This window comes from Trichechus manatus, unplaced genomic scaffold, assembly GCF_000243295.1.
Source record: "Trichechus manatus latirostris isolate Lorelei unplaced genomic scaffold, TriManLat1.0 scaffold00054, whole genome shotgun sequence".
Taxonomy (NCBI): Eukaryota; Metazoa; Chordata; class Mammalia; order Sirenia; family Trichechidae; genus Trichechus; species Trichechus manatus.
Window position 1 is genome coordinate 3,919,648 of NW_004443990.1, and position 21,161 is coordinate 3,940,808.

Here is a 21,161-nt window from a genome sequence, read left to right on the forward strand (position 1 = left end):
GACTCTGAAACCGCGTAGGAGATTAAGTCAAGAGAGGAGAACAGGAGAGACATTCTCTCCCTGAACTTTCTTAGATGGAGAGAGGAAAAAAAAAATTAAAAGAAAGACCCATTTTCCAAGGAGGGGGCTGGGGCAATGATCTTTCCATCAAGCAGACCTGCATAAGAATCTATGGATTATTTAACACTGGGGGTGGCTGTGGAGTGAAATAAAGGAATCTTTGTGCAAGGCCAGCCGCAGTTCCCTCATCTTTCCCCACAGTTAGGCATTTAACCCAACTCTCTAAATCATCAAGCTCTAATGCAGCCCATCTGTGCACTGGTTGTAGTCACAGCAATGAAAATGAAGCCTGTGCTGACTTTGGCCTAGACTTGTGAATGAGCCTTTCTGCCCCAAAAGGGGCAGGAAGGAGGACAGGAGGCCAGCAAAGTCCTTTTGCTCATCACTTGCTCTCTCCCAGTGTTCACACTCTACCTGTCCATTTATTTGTTCATTTACTGAGCTCTTGCCACGGGTCTGAGCCAGAGGCACAGAGACCACAAGACACAGTTCCAGGCCATAAAGTATGTATAAGAGCTCATGAGAGAGAGGAAAGAGATGGAGGAGGAATGTTCTTGGAAGCGGAACAGAGGTCTGAAATAGCCCCACCTGCATATTCAGGTATATTGCTTACTCCCTGGTGGCTGAAGCATAAAGCAAGGAACAGGGCCTGGCAGGAGGCGTAACTTAAAAATCAGGCTCTGAGAAACTGTCAAAGGCCCTGCAGAGCAGGCCAAACAGATAAGACATCAACTTTGAATGCCATTACCATCTCCACATATTCAGCTTCTGCTCATTTTACAAAGTCCCACTTAAATACTACCTCTTCCACAAATTCTCCCAAACCCCCAGCTCAAAGCAATCTCTCTCTTCTCTGAACCTCTGGCCCTGCCAATCACTAGTTTGAGAACTTGGACCACTTTTATGAGTCTCAGCTTCATCATCCACATAAAATAAAATAATATCACCTACCTTAAAGACTTCTCATGAGGGTTAAGTGAGATAACACTTATGAAGTGACAAGTAGCAGTCTTTAGCACATAGTGCGTGCTCAATAAATAGTAAGTTTTTCATCCTCTTCCACAAAAGTGTTTTGTTGGTACCTAAATTTCTTATGACACATAGCACTTCTTCTTGTATTAAAATGATGCCTTGGCTTCTCCACTAGATACAGGAGATTTCTGGGAAAAGGACAATTCAGAACTCCTCTCCAACCTTGTAGGTCCCCTTCCAAAGCCAAGGGGACTGACTCCTCTCTTCTCTCACTGACACAGCCTCCCCACATCCAAATGGCCAGGCTCAGGGGTTCCCCAAAACTTCAGATGGAATCTGAGATGAGTTGACAGAGAAGGAAGCTAAAGGCTGGCTGAATCAAATAGCATAAACGAGAAAGCAACTATAGCAGAAATGGTGAGAAGGGAAAGTGGGGCAGAATGGCAGCCCAACCAAATGGCAAGACTCTGAGGGCTCCAGACAGGCTCTTTCCTGCTAGAGTCTCACTGAGTCCCCGTGAGCAGGGACAAAAGGACCTCAGACCTCAGTCCTCATCTGAGACTCCTCACTACCACAGACTTGGTTGTTCAGCCAGCCTTCTTCATTTCCTGTGTCAAATCAGCCAGCTGGACAGTACTGTTTGATAACCACTGACTGATCCTTCATCCCTCTTTGGCTGGGGCTACCAAGCCAGAGGCAAGGAAAGTGATGCCACCTTTTCTAGCAGTTCTTGGAGATAGATCCGCTATAGGTCTGGGACAGAACTTAGGCTTATTGTTCTTTGATGCAGCTCTCTAGAAAGGCAAACGCCAACTCCAGCTGAGGGGAAGTTCCAAAGACCCGGGTCTAAGTCAGGAAGCACCCCCAGGAATTCCAGATCATTGCTACGAGCACACAGCTGTCCTCTCCCTAACTCCCTATTCCATGTTGGTAAAACCTGTCCTGTGGCCAGCTTAGCCCTGGTAGATTTCATGCTAAGCACCACAAAGTCAAGTGACAGCTTGATTTTTTCCAGGAACACTGATTTTTCTTTTTAATCTGAGCATGCATAAAGTTTTTTGTTTTACTTTAATGATGGCATGAAGTCCAAGTTCTGGGGAAAGACGCTTTTAAGGGAAAAGCCCTCCATAATCCCCTTCTCCTTGTAATGCAGCCTAGTAAAACCTGTTTCTCCTCTCCTGGGAATCTCTTCATCCTAAGGATGATGCCTAAAGGATCCAGTTCCTGGACTGCACAAATGCAACAGGAATTTTTTTTTTTTTCCCAACCCCTGCCCCAACCTCAGGAAGCAGTTGCCAAGGCTCCTCAGGGAAAATAAGATTCCAGTCTTTCTTCTGATTGTGATCAACAGTGGTACCATGTTACCTCAAGTGTAAGCCCTACAGGACTCAAAAGCCAGTGGGTCATCTCTTCAACAGGCCACCTTTCTTAGTACTTCAACAGTCTCATAACCTTCCCAGGGTCTTTGAAGACAATGTCCTCTCTTATGTCCCTCTTACAAGACACCTGTCCCCTTCCACCCCGCCCCACACCAGCCTTTCTTCAATATTCACTTTCCAAGTGGGCAGCACTCTACATGCTGCTCATCTGCCAACCTAAACCAAGCAAGCACAGCATAAGGCTCCAATCACTCACCACCCTCTCCCACCTCTCACCTGTAAGCTACTAGCCCCCAAAGCCTCCAGTGGGGATGACATCTAATTTCCAAAATGACAAATTAAACTAGCATGCTGTCCATCCATCACTGTTCCTAAGATGTCCTAAAAAATAACCCAGAGACATAAAATGATACTCGTGAAGAGTATTCTTCTTAGCTCAAGTAGATACATGAGACTAAATGGGCAGCTCCTGTCCAGAGGTGAGATAAGAAGGCAGAGAGGGTCAGGAGCTGGTTGAATGGACATGGGAAATCAGGGGTGGAAAGGAGGAGTGTGCTGTCACAGTACAGGGAGAGCAACTAGGGTCACATAACAATTTTTGTATGAGAAACTAACTTAAATTGTCAAGTTTTACCTAACACACAATAAAAAAAAGAAACGAAACTGAACAAAAAAAAAATAACAACCCAGAGTTATTTCTCAGCTGAGTGACACAGTCATTCAGGTCAGCCCTCCCTTTCTAAAGACGGAAGTACAGATAGCCCAGTCTCTTTGGGAGAGTCTGCAAACCTGTGCAATCTTGGGAGCAGGAAGTACCCTCCCCTGGGACAGGTAACGAAGGGCCTGCAGGGAACACGTACCTTGGAAATGAGTTCATCATGATTGGCCAAGTGAGCTCTGCAGTGAATGCAGCTGTAGGTCCGGTGGCAGGAGGGCAGATATGCCTGGAAAGTCTTGGATCTTGTCATCTTCACCATTGGCGCCGCTGAGTGTGGGGTAAACTCTGGGGTGGCCCACGGGGCACTCCCACAGGATGGGTCGCACGGGAAACACTGGAAGACACAGGTAAAGGCCGTGGTTTGGCAGGGGGTGGGTGTGGGGCAGGCTCCACACACTGGTGATGTCTTCAGAGGATGGACCTTCAAACAGAGGTCTAGGGCTGGTTCTCAGCAGCCTGCAGTGCCAAGAAAAAGGGAATATCATTAGCTGCTGGAACAAGGCTTCTGACAAAGCAACTAGAGCCCAACTACCACCCAGACAGGGCAACATTTACAGGGCAAAATGACTCCCTTCTCTTCGGCAGACACCCAGCACACTGGCATCATCATCATCCCTAGGAAGCCCTAGAAAAGGCCAGGCTTGAAAATGTGCTGCCCACAGGCCCCAGGAGAGAGCTGCTAAGGGCTTTCCTCTCCTGTGCCAACCAAGATGAATGGCTAGAGGAAAAGAAGACATCCAGCCTCTAATGATTCACTACATCTAACAGTCACACAGGGATTTCTCATCCGTTTCCAGATGCCAGGAGTCCTCCCAACACTTGAAACCACCAACTGCAGAGGCAACAAACCTCACATCATTCTTTGCTTACGGACTGAGCGTGGTAGACAAAGGGAAAACTTCCATACCAGCAGAATTCTTCATGGCTAACCAGCTCTTTTGGGAGAAGTGACTTCCTTTGCAGTACCTTGCCCAGAAAATGCTCAGGACTTTTTTTTGAAAAAGCAAGTAAATGAATGAAATCAACAGCATAATTCGACTCCTGCATCTGAGACAGTAAATTTTACTACAATCTCTCCACAACCCTCAGACTCCCCACGTGCAGCCCACAGTACCAAACATCTCTCCTACCATAGCCACGGATTCTTTTATTCTACTGGGAACTAAGAACACTGAGAAAGCATGGCGGCTCCCAGGGCAACCAAGTGACCTCCAGGTAAAGGTCTGAGGGCAGAGCCATGAGGCCTAAACGTGCTAGACTCACTCTGCTTCTCTGTGGCTCACCTCCCTGAGGCTTCACAACCTGTCCGTTCCCTGGGTTTCACTAATGGGGGTGAGTGTTCCCACTTGCCTATCTCCCAGGAAAACAGTGAGTGTAATTAATGCCCGCATCATGCTTTGAAGATAAAATTATTTACAGAGATGGGGGATAAAGACAAACAAAATAAAATCTTCCTTTCTGGATTATGCCTGGGATCCATCTGGATGTTTAGAGAAAGCCTGCAAATCACAGTCTTCTTTTCCCTTAAACCTCATTGGAACCAAATCTTCCAAAGGGAAGCTGCCTTCCTCCTTGAAAGCTTCCCACCACAGCAATCACTGAAGGTCACCACACCCCTGAGACTCCATACATCTTCCTAGTGGCCAACACCACTGGCCAGCATTAGGCTGAAAGAAAACAGTGGTCACCGCCCCTTATCCCCTAGTAATAGCATTTCCCTTCCACAGCCCTGAGCCAAGGAGACCTCATATCCAGGGTGACCAATTACACATCAGATGTCTAACTATTGAAAGGATTCCAACCTCTGCGGACCCAGGCACATTCACTCCCTGCTCAGTCTCCCACCACTATTTTTAAAGATGTGAGATCAGGTTAAAATGAACATTATAGGTGTACTTGAAGGACATGCAAGTGGGAAATAGTTCCCCCAGCTTTGCCTCGGGGATGTGCCTGGGCTTAACAGGTGATGGAAAGGAAGATACGTGAACACTTGGATCCAGAGCCCCTTCACCACACCCTGGGTAGTAGGTAAGGTAAATGGACAAACCAAAAGCCCACAGTGGATATTCTCAACAACAACGAAAAATAATAAAATAAATTACTAAAAAAAACCCATAACAGACCAATGCTGTCGGGTGTTGAAGTGTTACAGGTGGTAGAAAAAACCAAGTACCCCACTCGGAGTTTTCGGAAATCTGCTCAAACTTTAATATTCCTGTTCCACTCTCAACAAGGACAGCATTTCCAGGAAAGAAAGAGGCGGTGTTAGTGTAAGGAACAGAAAAGACAGTCGGGGAAAGCTAGCGGGAGGCTTCCCCCAGGCCAACCGCTTCTGAAGTCCACAGCCTTAGCTGCCCAGTGGGGAGCGTGAGGAGCACTGGACCCATCTGTCTTACACAAACACTGAGGAAGGAAAGGAAACAATGAGCCCTGGATGCAATCTGGGTTTATCCGGCTGCCACAGAGTCTGTTTTCTTATACATGCAGGCAGCTTCTAAATTATGCATCTCCCTGGAGGAGAATTATTTCTTCTCTCACTTCTCTTTGTAGGAAACCAAAAAAATAAAAAGTTCACAGGCAGGGTTATGCTCAGTTTCAAATCCAAATCCCAAAACTTATTCAAGACTACCTTCTGTACCTTCTGAAAGATAAGCGTTTATGCACACACATTCAGTCCTTACTATAGCGCTCCACTTAAAAAAAAAAAAAAAAGACAATTAAAATCCACCACATAAGCACCCACAGCAGTGACCCAGGCTGCCTGGTGCTAGAAAAAGCCCTGGAGAGCCCAGACAACAGACGTTAGATTCTGCTGCTGGAGAGTCACTCTGCTCCTCTCGCTCTTTAATATAATGAGTTCAAGGGCATCGAAAAGAAGTGACTCCTTCCCTCAAAAGAAGAAAGAAAATAAAAAGTAGCTTGCTGAAATATGAAATCTTGTCCAACTGGCATGGGGCAAATGAGAAGGAATGAGAAAGGGTAACTGGAAAGAAAGGTGGTGCAGGATGAAGAGAGGGCCTGTGTGGCTGAGAAGAAAGGAGAGAGGAGGCTAAATGAGAGGGGAAAAAAAAAGAGCTGTGACCAAAAAATAATCACCTACTACTTTCTTCTTAAAAGAAAAATAAAAGCTTCTTGAGGAAGATTAAAAAAAAAAAAAAGATGGACACCAAGAAGGGCAGGGGCTTCAGAATATACCATGACATTTTAGTTTTTGGACTATGGTACCTGGTAATGAGGCCACAGGCTGCATGAGTCCAACTCGGCGAAAATATTGTGGAATCTAAATTTATTTCCAACAATAATCAAATGAGTTTGATATTTAAAAGCCTCAGGGCACATGTACAAATTAAACACCATTTTAAGTGAAGTAATAATCCATCACAGTGGAAATTAAAGCAAGATTTGCTACCACCCTAGATGGCTTACGCTGATCAGCATGTAAAGAATAAATGTGAAATATTATGATTAGAAATAAAGATCTTAGCTACATCACCTTGGGAACCAACTATATATGGCAGATCATGTCAAACCTTGCTGGCCAGTCAGACAGACAGGCCTTTTCCATAAGGAGCCATAACTGTAGCTGGAACTTAAAACAGAACCTTCTGAGTGTCACAGGAAGTGGGGCAAAATCAGGTAACCCATGAAAGTAACCCATGGAAGAACCCAGTGCATGATGTGGGAAACAAGGCTGTACTGCCACACACAGAGGCACAGAAACTGTCTCAAGAAGGTGAGACTCAACAAGGGAAGTAACACCATCAGCCACAGGCCAGGACCAACCCTAAAGCGTGCCTCTGTGTTGTTGTTTGCGTGGAGTGCTTTGGTGGAGGGCAGGTAAAACTGACTGAAAAAGAAGTGGGCTCTGGAATCACACAAACGAGGTCTACTCCCTTCTAGCTGGGTGACTTTTGGCAAGTTATGCAACCACTCTGACCCTCAGCTTCCCCATTTCTAATATCATCAATTTATATAAGGTTATGAGGATTAAGGAGCCCTGGTGATGCAGTGGTTAAGAGCTTGGCTGCTAACCAAAAGGTCAGCAGTTCAAATCCACCAGCCACTCCTTGGAAACCCTATGGGGCAGGTCTACTCTGCCCTATAGGGTCATATGAGTCAGAATAGACACAGTGGCAACAGGTTTGGTTTTTTTAAAATGAGATGATGTAAGTGCATACACAGTGCCTGGCACATAATATGCAGCAAAACTGTAGCTATTATTATTTTTAGCGGTCAATGGGGAAAAACAAAGAGAGAGGGAGATGGTACTTTGAGTTACTACTTTAAGAAAAAAGAGGCCTGAAAAAGTCCACATACAGATATAGAGTTTGGGGTCCTTTGAGAACATATTTTCTTTTCTTTTCCTATTCAAGTTGAATCTGATGCTTACATATAATCAGCTTCCTCCTAGAGGGATGGGCGGCCTGCCCCTTCTACTAGGACCTTCTAACCTGCCTTTGGAGTCACTGAGTCATACAAACAATTAACGTGCTTGGCTGCTAACTGACAGGTTGGACGTGTGAGTCCATCCAGAGGTGCCTTGGAAGAAAGGCCTGGCTATCTACGTCCAAAAAACCAGCCACTGAAAGCCCTATGGAGCACAGTTCTACTCTGACACACACAGGATCGCCAGGAGTCAGAATCAACTCCACAGCAACTGGTTGATCTGTTGGTTAAACTTGTCTGCAAGCACCCCCATGAGATGGCACTGCTGGAATTTCTCTCCAAACCTAGAATTCTCTTTAAGGTGAGACAAGGTAGTGATGACACTAGAGGAACCATAGGAATGTTCCTTTAATTTGGTATTAAGGTCCTTCTACAAGGTCGTTTCCCCAGAGGCCATGTTCCCACAGGCCTTAAGGCACTGCAACGAACACAAGGGCTGATTTACACAGCCCTGGAAGACCCCTGAGCCTCTTTCCCCCCTTAAATCAACCCCTTGTACTTCAGGTTAGTGGTTAAGAAGATAGGTTCTGGAACCTGACTCTTAGCATTCAAATTCCAGCTCTATCATTTACTAGGTATGTGACCTTGGACAAGTTACTTAACCTCTCTGGGCCTCACTTACCTCATTAAAAAAAATAGGGATAATAATAATCTACCTCATGGCATTCTTATGATGATTAACTAAGCTAATATGTATAAAGTGCTCAGCATAGTGCCTGGCACATAGAAGTATACAATAAACTCCACGTATATATTACTGCTGACACCCACCTACCACTGACTCTCATGTATGGCTTCAGACTCACCTTTACCACCTCATACTCTATATTCCATTTATACGACTAGCATTTAAAGGTCTACTATGTGTCAGGAACTCTCCTGACTGTCTGAGATTTGGCAACCTGGACCAAACTTTTTGTGCTGTGTTGCTACTGTGTGTCGATGAGTCAATTCCAACTCATAGCAGCCCTTACAGGACAGAGTAGGACTACCCTACCCCACAAGGTTTCCAAAGCTCTAATCTTTATGGAAGCAGATTGCCACATCTTTCTCCTGCAGAGCAGCTGGTGGGTTCCAACCGCCAAACTTCCAGTTAGCAGCCAAGCTCTGAACTACTGCACTACCAGTGCTCCTTAAACTCTTCGTAATTCCCCCTAATGCACCACGCTTGCACTTCATGTTTCCATGGTTTTGATGATGCCATTCCCTCGGCCTGAAACATTGTTCCCACCTCTCCTCACCAGGCTCTTACTCGTCCATCGTGACTTGGCTCAAATGTCACCTCAGCATTGGCCTTAGTTGCCCCTCCTCTGTCCTCACTTCTATCTTAACACTTACCCTATATTAAAATTGTCTTTTTCTGCATCTGTACCCCCTACCATACTGTAAGCTCCAAGAGCAGGGACCACATTTTAGACATTTTTGTACCCCTTGAACTCAGCAGCGCAGAGCACACCATAAAACAAATAAACCAAACCCGTTGCCACTGAGTCGATTCTGACTCATAGTGACCCTATAGGACAGAGAAGAACTACCCCAGAGGGTTTCCAAAGAGTGACTGGTGGATTTGAACTGCTGACCTTCTGGTTAGCAGCGAAGTTCTTAATCGCTACACCACCAGGGATCCAAGCCACAGAGCACACAGTAGAGGCTAAATACCTTTGCTGAATTGAACTCCCTCTGCTTCCTATTAGGCTGCAGATTAGACCAGTCCACCTGCCTGTGCAGAAAGCAAGCATGACTGCAGCCCTTCCCTTCCCCCTCCAAGTAATGAGGCAGGAGTCAAAGTTATTGTGGGCCCCAAGGCCCAATCCAATCCTGCTCTCCCGCAGCCCCCACCACCCACCCTCCCAGCAACCCCCACTCAGATTCTGTGTTGAAATGTCCAGGAAAACCAGGGTTCTTCTAGACTATAATCCTGGGTATAAATCAAATGCCTATCTTTGGCAACCATGCCCATTGTATGCATTTGCTGGGTCTAAGTTAAAAATATATATTGGACTCTTGGAGTAATGGTTTAACCATTTTTTCAGTTTTTTCCATTTCTCATTTATTATAGAAACTGTTAGAAAGTCAGAAAAGGGCTTTATGCTAAATGTAAGGACAGGAGGGTTGGGGTGCAACTCAACTGAGTAGCCATGTCCTGCTCCCCTGTGGGTAAGGAAAGAGATGCCTGATTGGAAGCTATAAATAAGTCGTGGCAATGGAAAGGCAGCAGGCAAGTCATTTCTGGGTTGGGAGAGAAAAAGAGAGATGAAATGTCTCTGGAAGGCTTTTATTCCAGTCATCCTTCCCAATTTCTAATCTCCTCAGAATCCTGAAGCTAGGCCAGAGAGCAGAGACCCAGTTGCCCTGGCCTGCTACATGAGAGAAGTGTGTGGCAGTGTAGTCCAGGGGCTAGGAGTGCAGGCTCTAGAGGCAGATGGATCTGGGTTCAAGTGCTGGTTCTTCTCACCAGCTGCATGACCACGGACAAGTTACCTACAAGATGTGTATAACATCAGTGCCTATCTCATAGAGGAGACAAAAAAGCATGTGAAACAATGCAAGTGAAGTGCTCAGCATAGCAGCTGGCATGTGGTTGGTACTCAATAACCTTAATTAGCTATAATCATTACCAGCAAGGAAGAGAAGTGCAGGGAGCTGCTCCTATTCACAAGACCAAAACGAGCAGTGTTTCTCTCTCCCAGGTTGACTCACGGTGGTTAGGGGGTTAGGGGCTAAACTAATCCACTTAAAGGTACACTGTGGTTTAAGTGGGTTTTTGTGGCTTAGCTAGGGACCTGATATTATTGCTAGGTTATCCCAAACAGACCACTCCATCATTTAGTGCATTGGAAAAAGTTCCCTCTATGGGTCTGAAGTGACTCTACTAATCCTAGCAATGGGGCCACTGCCGAAAACTTGACTGAAATGCCCTTATTAAAACCGCCATGGAGCTGATGTGCAGTGCACACAGGAAAATTTCTGTCACTATTTTATGTTACCCCTTGTACAGCACTGGACCCAGGTGGCATTTCAAATCAATCCAGTTGATAATAAAAACCAGCCTGGATATTCAAGAAGCCACCTTCTTTCATAAATAAAACCAATCATTCATCTCTACCCTGGACACCAGGGCCTAGTCTTGATTTCAGGGGAATTATCCATCAAATGATAATCCTACATGATCCCGAGGATTCCTTCAGCTCTGAGAGTCCCAATTCCATGTTGTCATGCTGTCTCTGCCAACTGAATCCTCCCCCAGAGCAGAATATCCATCTACCAACCTTCATTCTGTTAAGACCTTGATTTCAGCGAGGTCATCGAACACGCCAGCCACACAATGAGCCCACTCAAAGAGACAGCTGCTGGGATGGTGCCTTTGCAACGTCTGTTGGCAGAGCAATGTATTTACCATGTAGCCCTGAGTTCAGCACTTTGCCTGGGGAGGCCCTCACGTGAGCGTGCATCTGTTAGAACATCTGCATAGACTAGAGGCAGTTCCTCTTGAATATCCTGAAACTTACATGTAAGTAGCTGTTGCCAGCTGGCTATCAGGGGTTCAGACATTACTTCAGGTTTTTTTCCTCCAATTTCAATCACAAATAACATAAAGAGACCAAACTATCTGAAGATAGGTTACTAAGGATACTTGCTAAAGTTCATCAATAGTTTCCTTCTTTCTTTTAAGACTCTCAGCTCCAAAAAAGATTTAAGGTGGCTTACAAAAACCGTATACAATACAAGAAGATTAAAAATAGATCAAGAAATTAGGATGGGGTAATTAAAGTAAGAATAAAAGGGGAGTCAGGACATAGAAATGCATGCTGCTTAACTGCTAAATAATTGTCACTGTGGTTCACTGCTGCTGAGTTGGCATGACCCATGCACAACGGAACAAAATGCTGACTGGTCCCTGGGCCACCCCCAAGGTCAGTTGCAGATCAGACCATTGGGATCGACAGGGTTTTCACTGGCTGACTTTTGGAAGCAGATCACCAAGCCTTTCTTCCTAGTTTGTCCTAGTCTGGAAGCTCCGCTGAAACCTGTTCAGCATTGCAGCAACATGCAAGCCTCCACTGACAGACAAGGAGTGGACGCCCATGAGGTGCACTGGCTGGGAATTCAACCCTGGTCAAGACTTTTACCACTGAACCATCAATGTCTTCTCCTAGATAATTACTGATGCAAATGTGGCTCTGAGTGCCCTAGTAACCAGGAGGTGGGGTGAATAGCAGCAGTTAACAGGTTCATAGTTCCCATTAAAGTATCTTCTCTAAAATCTACAAAATACTTCAACACCTCAACAACCAAAAGACAAATAATCCAATTAAAAAATGGCCAAAGGATATGAACAGACACTTCATCAAAGAAGACACTCAGGCAGCTAACAGACACATGTAGAAATGCTCAGGATCACTAGCCATTAGAGAAATGCAAATCAAAACTACAACGAGATACCACCTCACCCCGACAATACTGGCACTAACCAAAAAAAAACAGAAAATAATAAATGTTGGAGAGGTTGCGGGAAGATTGGAACTCTTATGCACTGCTAGTGGGAATGTAAAATGGCACAATCACTATGGAAAACAATATGGCAACTCCTTAAAAAGCAGAAATAGAAATATCATACAATCTAGCAATCCCATTCTCAGGACTATATCCTAGAGACGTAAGAGCCAACACACGAATAGACATGCACATCCATGTTCACTGCAACACTATGCAAAATAGCCAAAAGATGGAAGTAACCTAAGTGCCCATCAACAGATGAACGGAGAAACAAATTATGGTACATACACACAATGGAATACTAAACAATAAAGAACAATGATGAATCTGTGAAACATCTCATAACACAGATGAATCTGGAGGGCATTATGCCGAGTGAACTAAGTCAATCACAAAAGGACAAATACTGTATGAGACCACTATTACTGAAAAAGTTTACACACAAAAAAAATTCTTTGATGGTTACAAGGGTGCGGAGGGCAACTCACTAACTAGATAGTAGAAAAATATCACCTTTAGTGAAAGGAAAGACAACACACAATATAGAGGAAGTCAGAACAACTTGACCATGGCAAAGTCACAGAAGTTTCCTAGACACATCCAAACATCTTTAAGGACCGAGTGGCTGGGGCTGAGGGCTGGGGACCATGGTCTCAGGGAAAATCTAGGTCAACTGGCATAACATAGCTCATAAGGAAAACGTTCTAATCCTACTTTGGTGAGTAGCATCTGGGGTCTTAAAGGCTTCCAAGCAGACATCTAAGATACATCTATTGGTCCCAGCACAACTGCAGCAAAGAATGAAGAAAACCAAAGACACAAGGAAAAGTATTAGTCCAAAGGACTAATGGACCACATGAACCACGGCCTCCACCAGCCTGAGCCCAGAACTAGATGGTGCCCAGCTACCACCACCAACCCTTATGACAGGGATCACAATAGAGGATCCCGGGTAGAATGCGAGAAAAATGTAGAACAAAATTCAAATTCACGAAAAAGACCAGACTTACGGTCTGATGGCAACTGGAGGAATCCCTGAGACTATGGCCCCCAGAAGTAGCTCAGAACTGAAGCCACTCCCAAAGTGCACGTTTCAGCCAAAGATTAGACAGGCCTATAAAACAAACAATAACATACATGAGGAATGTGCTTCTTAGTTCAAACAAATATATGAGACCTCATGGGCAACTCCTGCCCAAAAGCAAGATAAGAAGGCAGGGACAGTAAAACTGGACAAATGGACATGGGGAACCCGGGGTAGAAAGGGGGAGAGTGCTGTCACACTGCGGGGATTGCAACTAATGTTGCAAAACAAAATGTGAATAAATTTTTTAATGAGAAACTAACTTGAGCTGTAAGCATTCACCTAAAGCTCAATAAAATTTACTAAATAAATAAAAGCTTCTTGGTTGTTCAGGATACAGATTTTCTAAGAGAAATTTCTCCTGTGGGACATGGCAGAGGAAACAAAGAGCCATATAGTGGACAAGATCCCCGGCACACTCCAACAGTTCCTACCACGTACCCTCTTTCATGACTGTTTCTTAGAGTGTCCCCCCATGAAAACAGACAACATAACCAACACCAAACTGCAATTCTGTAAAAGGGATTCTACAGGGGGTCAAATCAGGACAGCCCAACAACATGAATTTCTGATGGTCTGACTGGATCTAGTGATAAAATATAGACTCTCCAGAGGAACGGAAGAGCTAGAGAGCCTTCTGGCAATGCTCCGTGAATATCATTTATCACAACCAGGCTTTTGAATAACAAAAATATGGGCAGCCTCCAACATGCCAAGTCCAAATATTAATACTTTTGAATGCTAACACTATTTGGCCTAAAAGGAGCCCTGGTGGTACAATGGTTATGTGCTTGGCTGCTAACTGAGAGGTGGTTTGAACCCACCAACTGCTCTGCAGGGGAAAAGACCTGGCAATCTTCTCTCATAAAGGTTACAGCGTAGAGAACCCTACAGGGAAGTTCTACTCTGTCACACTGGGTCACTATGATTCAGAATCAACTCAACAGCATACAACGACAACATGTGGCCTTGGTGCTGCATTTGACTCTAATGGGCTGCTTTTCCCTGAAACTTTTTTTGGGGCCTCACCACACCTCCTCTGGTTCTTCTACCTCTCTGACTAAGCCTCAATTCACCAGCTGCTCTTCCTCCATCCTCTCCTTTGCGTTGCTTCTACAACGTGCCTTCAACTGCCTGCTTTCCTAGGCATCATCTTCACATCCTCTCAAGTCTTCTAAACTTCTGCCTCCCACTCCTGAACCCTTGACCCCTTTCTCACACATATCTCTATCTAGCTCCTAGGAAGGCATTTCAAACTTAAACATGTCCAAAGACAACACCATCTTCTCCCATCCCCCGACTCCTATCACCTTCACCCCAATTCTGTCACTTCCTCTTGAACACCCAGTTGCCCAAGCAGAAACATCCTTTACTCTCTCCTTCCTTCCTATCTCATACTTCATCTGTCCCCTAGATGGTTGGTTCTGTCTCATAAATTCACTCTCCCATTGCCATACTCACAGTCATGACCAGTAGCACTGTGAAAGCCTCATCTTCTCTAACATCATCTTACAATAGCTTCCTAACTGGTCTTCCTGACTTAGGCCTTTCTATAAATATTTTATATTTATAAAACACAATCTGATCACATCTCACTCATGTTTCAAAACCTCCAGTGGTTTCCCAGCAGTCTGTAGGACATGGTCCAACCACTCAGGTGGCATACAAAGAGCCTGGGCTCAATTCTCCTTATCTCTTACCACCTACCCTTCCACCCCACTCCAAACCTCTGTTTCCCCAACAGATCAAGTTCTTCCATACCGTGTGCCTTCTCTCAAGTTGTTTCAGCTACCTGAAATGCTTTAATTTATTCTCTGCCTGGTAAATACCTAACTAACTAACCAGTAGCTGTCGAGTTGACCCCCAAACATGGCGACCCCGTGTGCGAGAGTAGAGCTGTGCCCTGTAAGGTTTTCAATGGCTGATTTTCTGGAAATAGATTGCCAGACCTTTCTTCTGAGGTGCCTCTCAGGAACCTGATCCTCCAACCTTTAAGTTAGCAGCCAAGCACGTTAACCATTTGCACCACCCAGGGATTGTGGTAAATACCTACTCATCCCTTACAGATACTGAGCTCAAACAGGACCCTAGGCAGAACTAGGGTCCCAGCGCACAAAGGACTTTGCATTTTTCTCTGGAATGGCACGTTTCACACTGTTCAGGTGTCTGTCTCCCCACCAGACTGGGAACTTTGGGCAGTCAGAGGTCCGGTCTTACCTCCTTTGTTTCCTTAGGGCTTGCACAGTGTCTAGCACGTTGGAGAGTCTTAATGTTTATTGAGTAAAATGAGTGACCATCAGTGAAACCACGTTGCCCTGTAAAGCTGGTATTTTTTTAAATCTCCTTACTTACTTAGTCACTGTGCAGTGTGTTTAAATTATCTAATTCTGGGCATTACATGGGACCGACATACCATCAGTGCTCCACGAAGTTAAAAAGCCAGCAAACTGTTGTGACGCCAACGCACCTGGGCTGGCAGATGGAGTCTGAAACTCAGTACTGTGGAGTCAGGTCTTCGAGGAGCCACACCAGACGAACCTCCGATGGTTTTACCCGGCTGCTGCCTGGCAGCAGAAATATTTCTCATTCTGTCTCCCTGGCCCTTACCATCTCTGCTGCCCCCTAGGGTGGCATCCCAAGATACCCTCCCAGGCTGGTAGTGACTTCTGGACCCCTGAGAAGAGCCCTCAGCCCTCCCCCTTCCAGGCTCCTTCTCCCAGGGTGGTCTCCACGAAACCCCCAGGGCAGTCTGAGCCGCTACTGAATCAGAGAAAAGTGAACTGTCACAGTTGGTTTAGGCCCAAAACGAAAAGGATGCTTCAACCCCACCTCTACTGCACACGCGAAAAGAGGGTCAAATCTGCCCTTTTCCCTCCGCCCCCAGAGACTGCCATCCTTCAACATCAGTCCTTTCCTTTGTATTTGACCATGCTCAGAAGATAATCCTGGTTAAAACAAAACAAACACATTTTTCCCATGATCTGGGGCCCAGAGAGGAATCTGGTCTATTCCTCTACCCCCAGACAGAGCTATACTTTAACTACAATGAAAATCAGACATTTGGAAGATCTATAAAGACAAAAAAAGATCTTAGAAAATAGGGTAAGAGGAGGCCAGGCTCAGTGTCCAAGCTAGGAGGATGTGACATGGCTCCAGCCAGGATGATGGCAGTGGTTTGCAATGACCGTCTGGGGATGAAGATCCATGTTAATGCAACACTGAGGACCCCACTGGGGACCCTTAAGAAGCTGATCACAGCCCATCCTGGCACATATTGGAACAAGACTGTCCTGAAGAAGGGGTACACAATTTTCAAGGACCACATGTGCCTGGGCAACTATGAAATCCACGATGGGATGAACCTGGAGCTTTATTAGCAATAAAGCAGAATTCCTTCCTTCTTCACTGCCCTCCCCTTCTCCCTTCTCTCCCCTCCACACTGGTATGGATGCTTGTTTTTAAAAACTCACGTTAATAAAAATTTAGATGCTGCTTCAAAAAAAAAGAAATATATATATATACAGGTTAGTAAGAGATGCAGCCGATCTTCAAAGGTTACTTCACCCGGGAACCTGCCCTTGATCCTCCTACTCTCCACCTGCAGAGCAGCGCTTATCACAGTTATAGTTTTACTTTTATGAACGTGATTATTTGATTGTCACATCTCCCACACTCAAATATCTGCTGAATAAAAGAATAAGTCCTTTAGACTATGGGCACTACGTGACCTTGATTTCTCTTTAACTGCTGGTCCCCCCAGGCACAGCTGGGCCCCAATTCGTTACAAACCATCCATCCCAAATCTGCCAATACAATTCCATTATTCAGCTGTCAGCATGCCTTTGGCTTTCTCACTTTAATGTCCCAATTCAAATAAATCCAAAACTCTAGACTCTGACATCTGTGCCTGGGCTCCCTGCCTTTCCACAATTGGAATTTGGAAACCGAACTTAAAACTCAAGAGCAATAAAGGAGAGAGACACTTTCAAAAAGATGCCTGTATGTCTAAAGTCCCAACCACCGCCAGCCCAGAGATGGATGTGTTTTGATCTAGGAATTATTAAACTGTCATCTAGAGGTGTCATTTACTGAAGGAGAGAGGCAAGGAAAGGAAAGCGGGGGGGGGGAATCTGAAGTGAATCTACAGTAAATGTATGGATTTCTTCTCTGTATGAGAAGAGCAGATAGATTTTAATAGGCCTGGCACATAAAAGGGAGACATGCACATTGCCAGTGTAGCTTTTTCATGTAATTTCAGAAACTTCCACAAAGTTAATTGTTTATGGTTCAGTCTTCCCACTAGATTGCAAGCCATTCCTGGTCAGAGACCATGTCTGGTTAATCACCCCTTATACCTAGCCCAGAGCCTGGCATCCAGTAAAATAAGGGCTCAGAAAGTGTTCTGAAGAGAGGTGGGAGGTAAGGGAAGGAAGGGAGAGTCATCTGAGGCCCTGAAGCAACTGCCAATAAGCCTCAGGGATTTGGTTATTGGGTGCCATCGAGTCAATTCCAACTCATAGCAACCCCATGTGACAGAGTAGAACTGGTCCCATAGGGTTTTCTACGCTACAATCTTTACGGAAGCAGACTGCCAGGTCTTTCTCCCATGAAGCAGTAGGGTAGGTCTGAACCACCAACCTCCAGGACTATTGTTGTTAGGGCCATCGAGTTGGTTCCGACTCATAGCAACACTATGTACAAAGGAACATAACACTGCCCAGTCCTGTGCCATCCTCACAATTATTGCTGTGTTTGAGCCCATCGTTGCAGCCACTGTATCAGTGCATCTCGTCGAGGGTCTTCCTTTTTTTCGATGTCCCTCTACTTTACCAAGCATGATGTCCTTCTCCAGGGATCGGTCCCTCCTGATAACATGCCCAAAGTACATGAGACAAAGTCTCACCATCCTTGCTTCTAAGGAACATTCTAGCTATACTTCTTCCAAGGCAGATTTGTTTGTTCTTCTGGCAGTCCATGGTATATTCAATATTCTTCACCAACACTCAAAGGCATCGATTCTTCGGTCTTCCTTACTCACTGTCTAGCTTTGGCATGCATATAAGATGACTGAAAATACCATGGCTTGGGTCAGGCGCAACTTAATCCTCAAGGTGACATCTTTGCTTTCTAACACTTTAAAGAGGTCTGTTGCAGCAGATTTGCCAATTGCAATACACTCCTTGATTTCTTGACTGCTGCTTCCATGGGTACTGACTGTGGACCCAAGTAAAATTAAATCCTGACAACTTCAATATTTCCTCCGTTTATCATGATGTTGCTTATTGGTCCGGTTGTGAGGACTTTTGTTTTCTTTATGTTGAAGTGTAATCCATACTGAAGGTTGTGGTCTTTGATCTTCATCAGTAAGTGCTTCAAGTACTCTTCACTTTCAGCAAGCAAGGCTGTGTCATCTGCATACTGCAGATTGTTATTTAAGTCTTCCTCCAGCCCTGATGCCACGTTCTTTTTCATATAGTCCAGTTTCTCGGATTATTTGTTCAGCATATAGATTGAATAAGTACGTTGAAAGGATACAACCCTGACACACACCCTTCCTGATTTTAAACCATGCAGTATCCCCTTGTTCTATTCAAACAACTGCCTCTTGGTCTATGTACAGGTTCCACACGTGTACAATTAAATATTCTGGAATTCTCATTCTTCACAATGTTTTCTATAATTTGTTATGATCCACACAGTTGAATGCTTTTGCATAGTCAATAAAACACAGGCAAACATCTTTCTAGTATTCTCTGCTTTCAGCCAAGATCCATCTGACATCAGCAACGATATCCCTCATTCCACGTCCTCTTCTGAATCCGGCTTGAATTTCTGGCAGTTTCCTGTCAATGTACTGCTGCATCTGCTTTTGAATTACTTTTAGCAAATTTTACTTGTTTGCAATATTAATGATACTGTTCGATAATTTTTGCATTCTGTTGGATCACCTTTCTTTGGAATGGGCACAAATACGAATCTCTTCCAGTCAGTTGGCCAGGTAGTTGTCTTTAAAATTTCTTGGCATAGACAAGTGAGTGCTTCCAGTGTTGCATCCATTTGTTGAAACATCTCAACTGGTATTTTGTCAATACCTGGAGCCTTGTTTTTCCCCAATACTTTCAGTGCAGCTTGGACTTCTTCCTTCAGTACCACTGGTTCTTGATCATACGCCACCTCCTGAAATGGCTGGATGTCCAGGACTCTACAGTTCTCTATTCTGTGCTGGGCAAAGGACCAGGTACTTGACATACATTATCTCAATTAATGTTTACAACAACCCAGGGAGACAGGCGTTATTATATTCCTGTTTTCCAGATGAGGAAAGAAAAGCTTGAGAGGTTCCGCAATTTGCCCAAGGTCACTCTGCTAGAAAGGACCAGGGTCAGAATTTGAATCCTGTCCCCTGCCCCAAGTGGGTCCCTCAAGTCAGAGAGAAGTCTCAGCCCTCCAGGGCTTCAGGCCGAATGGCTCCCAGAGGGAGAAGCGAAACCTGATACTGCCGAGTCATTCAGAGGGAGCAGTTATGTCAACTAATGATACTGCAAAACAAAGATGTCAGCGCAGGCGCAACGCTTCAACCTTAAATTGAAGAAACAGGAGAAAAGAAATGAGGAGACAGAAAAACCTTACCCAGAAGATGTGACAACTGGAAATCAGACACACACACACACACACACAGATATTTTTCAGTTCTTATCCTACCTTCCTGCTATTTGGCTTTAAGCCTGCAGTTAAATGTGGAGACACTTTTTTTCTCTAAGGGTATCAAATCCAAAAGGAAACAAATTAAGAGCCAGGTAAGCAAAACTTCTGACTTTACGGCACCTAACAACAACAAGCAAAACTAACTAAAAGCTACTTAATTTAGATTTTGCTCTTACAGAAATATACATGTTTATTCTATTAATAAAGCAAATACTGAAAGAGAATTCATTTCTACCTTATGGTCCATTTGGCGGCAGATCAATCATTGGATTCCCAACAAAGACCAAACTGGTAAGAGACAAATATACTAGATGACACACACAGGAGAGATACAAACAAAAAGAAAAGAAAGAGACAAAAATGGAGAGAGCAAGGGAAGGGAGACCAAAGAAGGATGCTTAGTAAGTTGCTTGCTGCCAGGAAGATAAACCATCACCTCAATGGTTTCCCAACTTCAGACATGTGTGGAATTGGCTACATTAGAAAAACCTAGGGAAATTTTTTTGGTTGCTGTTCGCTTGTTTTTATTATGGATTTCACATCCTGAAGATTCTGATTTTATAGGCCTTTGATAGGACTGAGGAATTCTATGGAAGCCAAGTTTCAGGATCCCTGGGGATAGTCTCACTTTTGAGGACTCCTTTTATCCATGCCGGAGCCCTGGTGGCACAGTGGTTAAGAGCTCGGCTGCTAATCAAAAGGCTGGCAGTTCGAATCTACCAGCCGCTCCTCGGAAGCCCTATAGGGTAGTTCTACTCTGTCGTCTAGGGTTGCTATGAGCTGCAATCCTTTCAGTGGCAATGGGTCACGTTGGGTTGGGTTGGGTTTATTATCTATGTCAATTAGCTATTGTTCACAGCTCTTCATCTTTAAGAGTTCTACTCAGAATGGAAGTGACAGACCACACGCATGGAGTTGCTCTGAACTGCAGCAATGGTGGCCCAAACAATATTCCAGTATTCTCCTTCCCATCTTTCACGTGCCTGTTGAGCATTCCCTCTTATGTTCATGCCTCTGTGCCTCTGCACAGTTTCCCCTGGACTGTCCTCTCCATCTACCAGTTTCTGCATGTTTAAACCTTTCTCGCCTCCAATCTCCAAAAAGCCCACCTTCTTTTGGTACCTCTGCTAACCAAAAGGCTGACAGTTCAAATCCACCTGCTGCTCCTTGGAAACCCTATGGGGCCTTTCTACTTTGTCCTGTAGGGTCGCTATGAGTCAGAATGTACTAGATGGCAATGGGTTTGGTTTGGTTTTGGCTTGGTAATGACTCTAAACTCTTTCTACTTTGTCCTCGGTTA

General features: G+C 44.8%; 2 protein-coding genes across 2 annotated transcripts in view; one reads left to right on the forward strand and one right to left on the reverse strand.

The window, feature by feature from the left end:
- The window catches only part of YPEL2 (yippee like 2), a 73,433-nt gene that overhangs the window by 44,839 nt on the left and 7,433 nt on the right, over nt 1-21,161 (reverse strand). The window contains exon 2 of the mRNA XM_004377861.2: nt 3,272-3,585. Within this exon, the coding sequence (XP_004377918.1) occupies nt 3,272-3,388 (117 nt within the window). The 5' untranslated portion in view covers nt 3,389-3,585. The remainder of the gene's footprint in view (nt 1-3,271; nt 3,586-21,161) is intronic.
- On the forward strand, nt 16,039-16,533 carry LOC111820873 (ubiquitin-like protein 5). Its single transcript, XM_023732710.1, has one exon. The coding sequence runs from the start codon at nt 16,303-16,305 to the stop codon at nt 16,531-16,533; it is 231 nt and encodes a 76-aa protein (XP_023588478.1). The 5' UTR covers nt 16,039-16,302.

What these genes read in the sequence shown, in the direction of transcription:
- LOC111820873 (XM_023732710.1), top strand. Translation starts at nt 16,303, where the DNA reads ATGGCTCCAGCCAGGATGATGGCAGTGGTTTGCAATGACCGTCTGGGG.